This window comes from Uranotaenia lowii, chromosome 1 (genome assembly GCF_029784155.1).
Source record: "Uranotaenia lowii strain MFRU-FL chromosome 1, ASM2978415v1, whole genome shotgun sequence".
In the NCBI taxonomy this organism is placed as follows: Eukaryota; Metazoa; Arthropoda; class Insecta; order Diptera; family Culicidae; genus Uranotaenia; species Uranotaenia lowii.
Window position 1 is genome coordinate 41,793,711 of NC_073691.1, and position 12,172 is coordinate 41,805,882.

Genomic DNA, 12,172 nt, shown 5'->3' on the forward strand with positions numbered 1-12,172 from the left:
AAAATTACGGCAGGCACTGAGTTTCGATAAAACCAATGATCTACTAGCTCAGTCGAAAGTGATTTTACCGAGATTTGAGGAAAAGCTTTTATCTGTACCCACTTACTAAATAGATCTAATGCGACCAAGATATATTGCTTTCCACTTTTAGACCGCGGCAATGGTCCGATGTAATCCAGAGCGATGATCTCCCACGGTCTGGTCGGAGTACGCATGTCTCCCATCAACGGTGTTGTAGCGGTGTTTGGAGGTTTTATTTCCTTACAAACCTGACACTTTCTGATGTACGACTTAACGTCCTTTGTCATCCCTGGCCAATAATATTGTTGCCGAATTTTAGCCAGAGTTTTCTCTGCACCCTGATGCATGAATTGATCATGTGCTGCGGTTAAAATATCTTGTTTATGATCTTCAGGAACGACGATTTTCCAATCAAATCGATGATCGGTTAGATCGTCCTGGAAAACGTATTTCAAAAGATTGTCTCCTTCCAACCGAAAATCTGGGTAATCTTCAGGATTGGTGTCGACCTTATATTTCAAATCATTATACCACGATGACTTTGAAGTACTTTTGGATGGCCATCACACTACGTGAAAGCGCATCGGGTACAACGTTGTCTCGTCCCCGACGATGGACGATTGTCATGTCATACTGTTGTAATGATAAACTCCACCGACTCAGTCTGGAGGATGTTTTCCACTTGGAACGCATTATAAACGTCAATGCTGACGAATCTGTCACAAGTGTAAAGTGACTACCCTCTATGTATCCTCGAAAGTGTTCAATAGATAGAAGAGCGGCAAGTCCTTCTTTTTCTGTAGCATGATAGGATCTTTCTGGTGTTGTTAGTTTCTTTGAATAATACTCGATGACGTGCTCCTGATCAGCCAGGCGTTGCGTAAGCACGCCAGCCACAGCGTGGTTACTCGCATCGGTATGTAAGATGAACTCGTGATCAAAATCAGCACTTGCTAGGATAGGTGATGTTATCAGTTTCTCTTTAATTACTTGGAATGCTACTTCTGCCTCAGATGTCCACTTGATGGTCTTGTTTTTAGTTTTTAAAAGTTCGGATAATGGAGCAGTTATTTTACTATAATCGGCAATGAATCGCCGATAATAGTTTGACATGCCAAGGAATCTCCTAAGCTTAGTCACTGTCACAGGTCTTTCATATTCTACAATAGGTCTTATCTTCTCAGGGTTTACCTGTAAACCTCGAGAAGAAAGGATGTAGCCGAGGAAAGGTATTTCCTCCAGGCAGAAGTGAGACTTTTCCAGCTTGATTGACAAATTCGCCTGTCGTAAACGCTTGGAGATCTCGGAGAGAAGCCGAAGGTGGTCCTCGAATGTCTCTGTGACCAGGACGATGTCGTCCAGGTACACAAAGACATTCGGCTCCAGCTCACCGTTTCCTAACACCCTGGACATAAGCCGCGCCAAGCTAGCCGGACTGTTTAGCAGACCATAGGGGCATCGGCGGAAGGCGAACATCCCACGCCCCTGAACACTAAATGCGCAATACTTGCGAGATTCCCGTGCCAGGGGTATTTGGAGGAACGCTTCCGTCAAGTCTATGGTCGACAAAAACTTAGCCCGGGGTAACCGGCTCAGAATCCGTCCAGGATGAGGAAGCGGATACGCGTCACGAACGGTTCTCTCGTTGAGCTTCCTTGCGTCGAGACAGAGGCGAATTTGACCAGATGGCTTTCGAATTGGTACTACATTCAGAGACCAATCCGAATTGGACTCCTCAATTATTCCTCTTGCCAACAATCGATCGATTTCAGCGAATAATCCTTCCTGAATTTTAGGAGCCAATGGATAGGGGTATAAACGAATTGGTTTAGCTGATTTAAATTCATCTTTGATCACAATATGGTGTTCACACAAATCGGTAGTGTCCAGATAATCAGAGTCGGCAGTTTTGAAAGATCGTTTGACTTCTTCTAATGACGCTAATTGCTCAAGGCTAAGCCTTGGCTTTTCAGTGTCCGTCAGCTGTTTGACTGGACTTTTAGAAATGGTGGCGATTGCTGGATATATCCCAAAACGTTCCCAAAAGTCAATCCCACAAATGCAATCTTTGGTTAAAGACGGAGCTACTAAGGTTTTGATGATTCTGGTTTTATTGTTGTATCTAAAAGGAAGTAAAACTTCTCCGATGACTTCGAGATTCGAGCCATCTGCTGTTCGTAGCTCTACACTATCTGACAAGGGTCGAATTTTAACACGATTCAAACGATCAAAGACTCTGGAGTTGATAAAAGTTAAGCTGCTACCCGAATCAAGTAAAGCTTGAATCGGAATGTCATAGATTGTTAAATCTATGTGTGGACGATTATCAAAGATGTTACTTATAGTAATCTTGTGAATTTGTGGTTTTTCTTCTTCATGCTCAACGGTGTGTCTTGGAATATAAAACTTTTCAAAATTTGTTAAGTCCGGTAATAAATCAAATCCTACAGTTTGCGCGTCTTGAAGTTCCTGCGGCTTTAGGACTTCCTCGACAAGTTTTTTCGACAATATGGGCAGTTTTCTGAGGTGAAACCTTGGGGCCCCACGTTGGGCGCCAGGTGAAACTTTGCTTTTTCCCCAGGAACGGGTTCAGCCCAGAAGGGGCTGCCCAGCAACACCCAGTCCCTGGTCTAAAGCCACGGGGACTAACGGGTTTGGGCGCTCAAGGCCTCTTTTGTTCCTGGGTCTCAGGGCGTATGTTAGGCTGGGGGAGTTTTCGGATGGGTGGATTCCTAAAAGATAAATACCTTCTGTAACTGGTGTTTTATTCGGCGAATTCACAATCTCGGGTAGAAAGCACACGGGGGTCGGGCTGGTAGCGGGGAAATCGCCCACTCGGTCGAACGTAGGAATCGCCACGGGCCGGGCGACGCCTGGATGGAACGGGAGGAGCGGCGCGGTACCACGCACCACACTAACGGTTGATCGGTTCGGTCTCTCTCCTATGGCTGGCAGACCGACCACGCGCTTTGAACTAGGCGCGTACCTCGGTCTTCGGCTGGATCGATCGTCGGGATGAGATGGAGGCGATAATGCGATACCACGCACTACCGGCTGGAATGGGACCAGACTGACCAAGCCGCGCGTAGTGTAGGATCACACACACAAGGCTGGTCGTCGTTTACGCTGCTGGCTTAGCGCGCTTGCTTGGCGCGCACCTCGGCTTTGGGATGCTGCTGATCAAAATACTGGAGCCACGCGTAGGGCGGTCACGCACACAAAGTTGAATGCGACTCTGAACGCGTTGGCGGCTGGCACACTAGAGCGGGTAAACCCAACCAACAAACGCGCTGGATGGATTTTCGCACACGGGTTTGGTCGGTGTTGCTTGGGATAACAAATCTCTGGCTTCGGTCTCGTCTCACCTCAGAACCACGCGCTGTACGTCGTTTGTTGGAATTGCACACACACGATTCTTCGGATCAGTTTAAGCTCCGTCTAACCACACACTACGGAACGTCTCGAACCACCACTGACTCGGAATGTGGTCTTTGGGAGCGATCGCAAGGCACGTCTCAACTCGTTCACCGCCGGAAACCAAGAGACTTGGTGATGCGCTTTGACTCACCAAGAAACCTCGCATCTCGATGTTCGCTGCTTATCTGCGTTCTTCCAGAACGCGTGGTTGTCGTCGGTGTTGCGTTTCAAGCTTACGCAACGCTTTGGGCCATGTGCGTCTCACGTTTCGCCTTACTTCGCAGTTTCGAATTCGAATCCGCCGTTGTCTTAAGCTAGCTATTAACAAAATACTACCCTAACTCCAACCCATCAAATAATATTATTTAAAAAACAAAATCAAATCAATGTTACTCGTTCGGTAACATCTGGTACAACTGACCCCTCCGGTACCTATATATCAATATTGGTACCTGAACAACATAGGTTGACCCTGAATAAAGTCTACTACTGACCAATTTTTGGTAGAGGTAAGGCCGATAGGGCGAAAAAGTTAAGAGCTATTCGATTTGCCGATAATAGGCCTATGGGAACATCACATGTTAGCCTTGAAAAGGGTAAAACATATTTGAGTAGGTGGTATATATTCGATTGGTCTTGAAATGTGCAAAAGGTTTTCGATAAGTGAGCAAGAGATACTTGATTAGCCTGAAATCTGCAAAAGGTATTCGATAAGCCCTGAATCGGGCAAGAAATGTGCGTACGTCCAGAAACGAGCGTACTGATTATCCATTATCCAGATCCCACCCAAAAAAGTAGTGCCTCGGGATCTAAAGTCGATGTCTGAAGTGTTCAAAACTTTACATAATGGCTGTCATCAGAAAGCGAACAGACAGCTTCCAGTTTAATGCGTCATCCAAATTTTAATAAAAAAAAACGAGCATTAAGCAACAAAAATGTACAAAACATACCTTTACGAAACGACCACGCCCCTCTCAATCGGGCATGGAACGAATTCGCTTCCGGAAGGCTTTCATTTCTTCACCTTCGGAATCCGAACTGCTGGACTGGTCACTGTTGGCGAGGGAAACGATTTTCCGTCGACGCTTTTTAGCAGCAGCTTCAACGTCCAACCCTAGCTTTTTGGCCCGCCTCCTTTCTCGCAAAATACGTTCCGCTCGCTCCAATTCGTCCGATTCGGAACCATCTTCCTGGGATTCGATTTCATCTTCCGGCACCACGAACGAACACTCTTCGTAATTTGAGCCCTGCTGTTCGTAACGGTCACTTGGCTGCGAATAGATGTCTAAGGTATTGAGGAAGCGAGTTGGAGCAGCCGGAATTTTGAACCGACCTTGGTGAACGGGACTCCTGTTGGGAGAAAACAGAACGTAAGTCTTTTTTCTTATATGATAGCAAATTTCAACTTACCTCACGGATTGCAAATATTTCGCCCGCATGTCCACGTTCGAGTCATCTTCGACGTGCCCGTGAAAAACGATGGAATCGTCGACCATGTGGGACAACTCATCCTCCTCGAAGTCGTCTTCTTCCTCATCATCGTCCGAGACTTCCACTTGACTGAGGAAAAAGTCACAATGTTTCCGTCGTTTCTTTCTATGGGAAATCGCGTCACCGCTGCCAATACGTTTTGATGATGGAGCCAACATTTTCGGTGGTCCCATTTTAGATGTGACGATACTCTGAGAAAAAAACACTGATTTAGGGAAACATCTGTGGTAGAAATTATCCTTTTTTAACTCACCGTACGCGCCGTTTGAAAAGCTTCATCTTCCTCTTCGCTGCTCTCCATTGTTGGCTTAGATAGAACCGGCCGATCCTCCTCCTCCGAGTCACTTTCGATGACCGCTTTACGTTTGGCGCGTGGAGCGATGATCGCCGTGTCATCCAGAAAGCTGCGAGCATTTTCGGCCGGCCGACAGGAAGCGAAAAACGGAGACTGAACTGCCGCCGCGGAACCTCCATTTGAGGAGATTCGTTCCACTGGAGCGGAGTTTATCTCCATTGTGTCGGCGTTTGCTCGGTTGAGCCGTAAGCGCGTAAAGTTGAGCTTCTTTCGAAGAAGAGACGGTGACTTATCGGGGCACTTGGGCGATGGAAGCGCTTCTTTATTGGATTTTGGAGTACCCAGTTTGTTAATTTGTATCGGAACATTCTCCTTTTGTGAAGCCGAACTCGTGAGTACATGCTCGTTTAGGTTGTAATCAACAGTTTTGTCACTATCACTATTGTCTATTGGTTTTGCTTGAACATCGGGTTTGCACTCTTCACTGTCCCCGAAAAGATCGTCTTCACTATCTGCCAGCAGATCTTGAAGATTTCCAACATGGAGAGTTTTTAGACTCTTGAATTGGCTCACCCGAACGGATTGTGCATTTTCCTGTGAGTTGGGGATCACTTCCTCGCTTTCGGTTTCATTCTCCTTTGGAGGCTCATCCTCCAATAAGTCCTGCAAACACTCGCCGATATCTAGGTTCAGCTGCTTCTGCCGAGTGCTGGTATTGCTCAGAGGAAACAGCTCACTGCTGGGAACAGGTTCGATAGTAGGTTTAACGGGGGATTCATCGTCGTCGAAATTTTCTCGCAGAAAATCTTCGATAGGAATTTCTTCTGTCGCTGCAGATTTTGTAGCCACTTGTTTAGGACTTTTCTCCATAGTTAACGAGAAAGTGCCATCTATGAAGTCGGCTTCCAAAAGTTCCATTTCCCTTCGAACGGTAGAATCCAAGCTAGGTTTTGGAGCTTCTGGTTCCTTATTTATCTCTATAGACTGACTGAAATCCTTAGCCAGAAATTCCGCTTCCTGGCTCTCCAGTACCAACTCTTTGGGGTCGAACAGACTTTTGCTCAACTCAGGAATATGCTCGGTTAACGACCGCTCCAAACCTTCAACATCTTCCTCTATCAGAGCTTCCAATCGATTGAGAAATTTGTTTCCGCCGACTGGTTGCTGCGAAGGTTCTTCGAAAATGTTGTTCAACGTTTCCAGTCCAAAGTACTCCAGAACCATTCGAAACCCGACATCCGACTTCGGATTACCGCCGTTGGCAACCATTGGCGAAGAGTATTTGGCTTTCTGGATCGATCTGTTGAAGGCTCTCAACAGGGGACTGTTGGAGTAGTTGGCTGGTGTTTTCTTTTCGTATTTGGCTAGGGTCGCGGCTCTTGATTTCGGTTTATTGTTGATGGGAGTATTTTCAAAAGGTAATTTTCGTATTGGAGAAGTGTCGAGATTTAAGGGATGAAAACTAGCTTCCTGTGGCTCCATTATAGCTGGAAGATAAAGCTGTGACTCAAACAGATTTGATACACTGGGGTCAACTGGCTCATGTGTTTCTGGTGGAGTTGGAGTAGGATTTCTTGCAGTCGAGACGTCCTTCGCGTTACGAGTCAATTTGTGCGTTGAGAACCTTTTAAATATATCATTAAATTTCGCAATTTGTTCTTCGTTGACTGGTTGATCTGAAATTTTGGAAATTTTCTTAGGGAAATTATTTTCCGTAACATTGACCATCTCTTCAATTTCAGTAACTCTGTTCTTGAGAGCATTTCTTCCGCCAAAAACGTTTTCTACCTCTTGCAGCTCGGATCGAACACATTCTCCGCGATCGTCCAACAGTATCAAATCTTCGCTGTCTCCCAAAGCAACCTGAAGAATCTCGCTTTTCTCAACCAGATCTTTAAGATGAGTTATATTGGCTTCGAAGAACATTTTCTTTAAAGGATTTGGGCACAGGATTGATTTCTTTACTTTTTCCTCTCGTAATACCAACGATTTCCGTGCTTTCAAAAACTGCCCTCTTTCCAAACGACCTCTGTGCCTCAACAAGGGCTTCACGAGTTTCTCTAATTCCTGTTCTTGTTCTGTTTTACCCAATCTTAAAGAAGTATCCTGGGGTGCCTTGTGTTTCTCACGAGAACCATTGAGAAATGAGGAATTTTCATGCGAGGAATCCTTTCTACCTGGACTCGTGAACACATCCCGCTCACTTACATCCAAATCAGTTTCTACCTTGCGGAAAAAGTTCCTCACATCCTGCGTCAATTTAGGATCCGCTTGTTTCCTTTTACTTTTGCGAGTGGTTCTAGTGGGTATTTCTTCATTCTCTTCTTCCCCTTCTTCAGCTTCCGAGTTTTTTCGTTTTCGACGCCCCCTTTTCCCAGTCTCTGGAGCCACTTCCTTTTCCTCCGGTATCTTGATGAACGTTTCTACGCACTTAGGATTGAATTCCGTTGGAACCAGCCTCGGAGAGTTACGATATAGGACACTTAGAATTTCCTTACTCCTAGACAACTTTTGGTTGGTTTTGTCCTTGGAGGCCAGCACCTCCTTCAACGTTTCGTGTTCCTTACCCTCGGTAACCAGCATAAGCACCCGGCCTACCCGCTGTCGACCGGTTCGGCCAATCCGTTGCACAAATCGGGTGGGATTCTTCGTTATGTCGAAGCACACTATCAAATCCACCTCGCCCACGTCGATTCCTTCCTCGGCCACGCAGGTCGCAATCAACGTGTTGCACAGGCCAGCTCGGAAATCCCGCATTGCCGCTATCTGTTCCTTCTGCGTTACGGCTCGTAAACCACCGGCCGTTCCACCTTGGCCTGGACAAGTAGACAAAAAATAACATTATGATATGATATGGTCCTCCTTACAAACCAGGTTTTACAGCAAGCTTCTACTAAGTGGTCCTCCCAATACACTTCTGTTATAATCTCTACAAAGACAAAAACTACTTACCCACAATGCACTTCGGCTTCACCAGTGGCCGATTCTGCAGCAACAGCCGATGGATCATCGCAACCGAATCGCGAAACTCGCAAAAAACAATCACCTTCGAGTCCGGATGGTTTTCGAAATGTTCCCGCAAATGTCGCTCCAGGATGGCAAACTTCGGATGTCCGAAATCAATCTTTTCGTCCGCGCTTATACGAGGAACGACCCCATTTGGCATCGGAGCTCCAACGTTGTTGAAAATTGCCAGTGGATTGCGACCGTACTCTTCTCGCAGCTCATCCAGGAAAGCTTTCAATCGAATGTCTTTAGCTACGAAGAACTTCTCTTCCGGTTTGCTGCCACTGTCGTCTTCGAAAAAGTTCAAGAACGCTCGAACTCCGTGACGAACCAGCAGCTCCATGGCGTGATACATGCTCATGCCGGCGCTGAAATCCGAATTTATGGCGGTATAGTTTGGGTGTCGCTGAATCAGACACGCTTCCCGGAAGCGCTTCTGTTCCATGACCAGCCAACCGCTGCTCAAATTCCTTGTATGACCGCTAATGACGTTCGCATCCATAAGCCGCCTTACGTAGGGATCGATAAGTTCAATGTATCGATCACGAATCTGACTAAGTGTGGGGCCAAGTGGTATGACGACGGTTCGAATGTTCTTTTTAAATGTGTAAGGCGAAACATCGATCGAATTTTCCCATCGAACTTCGATGTGTGATATTAGCAGATTTCGTAGAACCTCGGCCACATCCTCCAAGGTACGGCCCGGTGTTGCTGACAAGGCTAGCACACGAAACTGCTTATTGGTAGCCGATATTGCTTTAATGACCTCGGTGTAAGCGTATCGACCTTTAGCTTTGTGGGCCTCATCGATCACTACCAGTTTGATACTATCGGTGGGGAAGTTTTGTTCCGGAGAATTGATATCCGCTAAAACGACCTGGAAAAAACGAAGTACGTAAAATTATCAGATATGTTAAAATTTAAAGGAAAAAAATCGTCTTCACCTGTGGTGTAACATAGAACACCCGTTTACTTTGCCACAGCTCGGAGCGGTTCTTCCTCAGCTGTTTCCCCGTCATTTCGGCGGTATCTTCCTTGGGAATACCCATGATCTTGTAGCATGCTTCGATCTGCTGATTTACCAGCGGTCTAGTCGGTGCCATGAAGATAACCTTCCCGGTTGGATACCACCGGTACAGATTGTACATCACAACCGCTGCGATAAAGGTTTTTCCCAATCCGGTAGGCAAAACAACCAGAGTATTTTTGAACAAAGCCGCCTGGGTAATGGTAAACTGATACTTCCTCACAGGATAATTCGTCGGATAGATCCAACTGTCCCCGGCATTATTGTCGAATCCCTGGTACCGGTCATTTTTACGCAACTGCATCCCATCCACCAGCTGCGAGAAAGGTTTGTCCAACAGCTGCAGGACACTTTCGTCGCAGAACTCGCTATCGTCGAATGCATTTTCGCTAGTCCGGGACCGATCGTTGATCGAGTAACTTGTAGCATCAAATATCGTGCCCCGAGATGTTTCCCCGGCAGACTGATTGCCAGCTGGTTTAGGATTGTTCATTCTGCTTCAAGACACTTTTATTTTAACAAACAAACAGGTAATTTTAAAGAAATTTCAGCACAATTATAACGAAAAAACTCGCGTACGCGTCCATGTTTTTGCCGTTTTTGCATGTTTTGCGTGTTAACAAAGCAAATGAACTCCAATGTTTACATGCTGCTTATTTTTCAAAAGGGAAAATCCGGTGAACCGATTGATGTTGATTAAAAATGAACATAATGAACCCTGTGCACTGTGAAAAAAATTATAATCAATTTCAGGCGCTCGGTTTACCGACTCCGACGAGTAAACAACTCGTTTGAATGTAAACAAGTTCGGCTATCTTCGAACAGCGTGCAAGGCAATATGGTTATAAGAGCCAAAGTAAACAAAACCCGTTTTAAGTAGATTGATTAAGCTCAATATGAACTTTATTATCAAAAAAACCGTTTTCAGTAAAAGATATATTGTCATAATATGACATTATTGATTATCCCCACAAAAATTGGTTTATTCACCACTTCACAACACCAAAGCAAACAGTCTAGATGCAATACATTAAAAGGGGAAAATGCGAAAAGCTATTCACTCTCTCCTAAATAGAGAGCCATAAGCGTTGGTCAAAAAATAGGGTAACATTTTTCTCTCCATCTTAGTCACACACATGAAACATACAGTACAAAGCAAAGGGTGGAATTTAGACAAAATTCATACTCCAACTAGGTTCTATAAGCAATTGCGAGCGATTTTCCCTTGAGAATACCATTTTATCGATAATGATTATATCCAGAATGCTCCTTCGCACCGTTAAAAGATTGTTTGTTTATTCACGTGAATTTTAATAAGCGATTCAAAAAAGGTTGCAAAATTTTCAAACGCGTTTTCCTCGAAACGTCGTAAATGAACATAGACCCTTATCACGTGTTGGTGCTGATTTTACATCTAAATACCTCATACCAAAACAATTGATCGACTGATGCATCGTCAAAAAAATATTATTTACGAACATGCCATTAATTGTTTGGAGAAACTTTTGTTCAGTGTCGGAATGAACACAAAAATGTTCATTTGGTTCATTTCTGAACGCATTTGGCGCAAACCAGGCGCAAAACAAAACCGGCTGCGGAAATCGCAGAAGTACACTCGAATTTTTCGCTAAAAATCGTGAAATTAAACTTGTTAGGAACTAAAATGTTGAAAGACGGCAAATCAAATCTACCGTGGGTGGAGAAGTACCGTCCAGCTACGCTCAACGATTTGATTTCCCACGAAGAAATCATCTCAACAAGTGAGTATCGTAAAATTTTCTATCGTCCTAATCTAGCACAGCTAACACCTTGGTTTTGTTTACTTCAAGTTAACAAATTCATACAGGAAGATCAACTCCCGCATCTGCTCTTCTACGGGCCACCAGGAACCGGTAAAACCAGTACCATTCTGGCATGTGCCCGGCAGCTCTACAAGCCACAGTCCTTCAACCAGATGGTGTTGGAACTGAACGCCTCGGACGATCGAGGTATCAACATCGTGCGGGGGCAAATCCTCAACTTCGCCTCAACGCGAACCATCTTCTCCGGTGGTTATAAGCTGATCATCCTCGATGAAGCCGATGCCATGACCAACGATGCGCAGAACGCTTTAAGGCGTATCATCGAAAAATACACCGACAACGTGCGGTTTTGTATTATCTGTAACTACCTGAGCAAGATTATACCGGCTTTGCAATCACGTTGCACCCGGTTCCGGTTTGCTCCGCTGGCAGCAGCGCAGATTCTACCCCGACTGGAGCATGTCGTTGAAGCCGAAAAGTGAGTGATTGCATTCGCTAAATGTCAATCTATTTGGTTTTAAACATGTTTTTTTTTTATTTCAGTATCAAAATCTCCGAAGATGGTAAGAAGGCCCTGATGACCCTGGCCGGTGGGGATATGCGAAAAGTTATAAACGTATTGCAGAGTACTTGGATGGCCTACAAGGACGTAACGGAGGACAACGTATACACTTGTGTGGGCCATCCACTGAAAAGCGACATCACCAACATCGTTAACTGGTTGCTGAACGTGGAAAGTTTCCGGGAAACCTTCGAGAGTATGTTACCCTTTTCCAAAGGAAAACAAATTTATGCTATTTTAAATTTTATGATTTTTTTCCATTTCAGAAATCCAAGAGCTGAAATCGAACAAAGGTTTGGCTCTAGAGGATATTCTTACGGAAATTCACCTGTACATCCACCGGATGGAGCTTCCCCCGCGGGTTATGTCCCAGCTGTTGATCAAGATGGCAGCCATCGAGGAAAGGTTGGCCGCCGGTTGTGTGGAGAAACCTCAGATGGCCGCAATGATAGCCGCCTTTCAGATGGCTCGGGATCAAGTGATCGTTGAAGGTTGATTGAATGTATCGAAGCTTCGTTTAAGGTTGAAGTAAAGACTTATTTAATTTTTAA

General features: G+C 45.2%; 2 protein-coding genes across 2 annotated transcripts; one reads left to right on the forward strand and one right to left on the reverse strand.

Moving 5' to 3' along the window:
- Positions 1–4,314: 4,314 nt before the first annotated feature.
- On the reverse strand, positions 4,315–9,879 carry LOC129749550 (uncharacterized). The gene is made up of 5 exons (XM_055744556.1): positions 9,175–9,879; positions 8,177–9,107; positions 5,183–8,040; positions 4,849–5,120; positions 4,315–4,788 (listed from the first exon to the last, which is right to left on the reverse strand). The coding sequence occupies exons 1-5, from the start codon at positions 9,748–9,750 to the stop codon at positions 4,413–4,415; spliced, it is 5,013 nt and encodes a 1,670-aa protein (XP_055600531.1). The 5' UTR covers positions 9,751–9,879; the 3' UTR covers positions 4,315–4,412.
- Positions 9,880–10,822: 943 nt separating this feature from the next.
- On the forward strand, positions 10,823–12,172 carry LOC129738678 (replication factor C subunit 5). Its single transcript, XM_055729934.1, has 4 exons — positions 10,823–11,017; positions 11,087–11,537; positions 11,603–11,817; positions 11,888–12,172. The coding sequence occupies exons 1-4, from the start codon at positions 10,921–10,923 to the stop codon at positions 12,115–12,117; spliced, it is 993 nt and encodes a 330-aa protein (XP_055585909.1). The 5' UTR covers positions 10,823–10,920; the 3' UTR covers positions 12,118–12,172.

Coding starts and splice junctions, on each gene's coding strand:
- LOC129749550 (XM_055744556.1), bottom strand. CDS start 9,750: ATGAACAATCCTAAACCAGCTGGCAATCAGTCTGCCGGGGAAACATCT. Junction 9,108..9,174: donor TGTTCTATGTTACACCACAG/GTGAAGACGATT, acceptor CGTTTTTTCCAG/GTCGTTTTAGCGGATATCAA. Junction 4,789..4,848: donor AAATATTTGCAATCCGTGAG/GTAAGTTGAAAT, acceptor TTCTCCCAACAG/GAGTCCCGTTCACCAAGGTC.
- LOC129738678 (XM_055729934.1), top strand. CDS start 10,921: ATGTTGAAAGACGGCAAATCAAATCTACCGTGGGTGGAGAAGTACCGT. Junction 11,018..11,086: donor CGAAGAAATCATCTCAACAA/GTGAGTATCGTA, acceptor GTTTACTTCAAG/TTAACAAATTCATACAGGAA. Junction 11,538..11,602: donor CATGTCGTTGAAGCCGAAAA/GTGAGTGATTGC, acceptor TTTTTATTTCAG/TATCAAAATCTCCGAAGATG.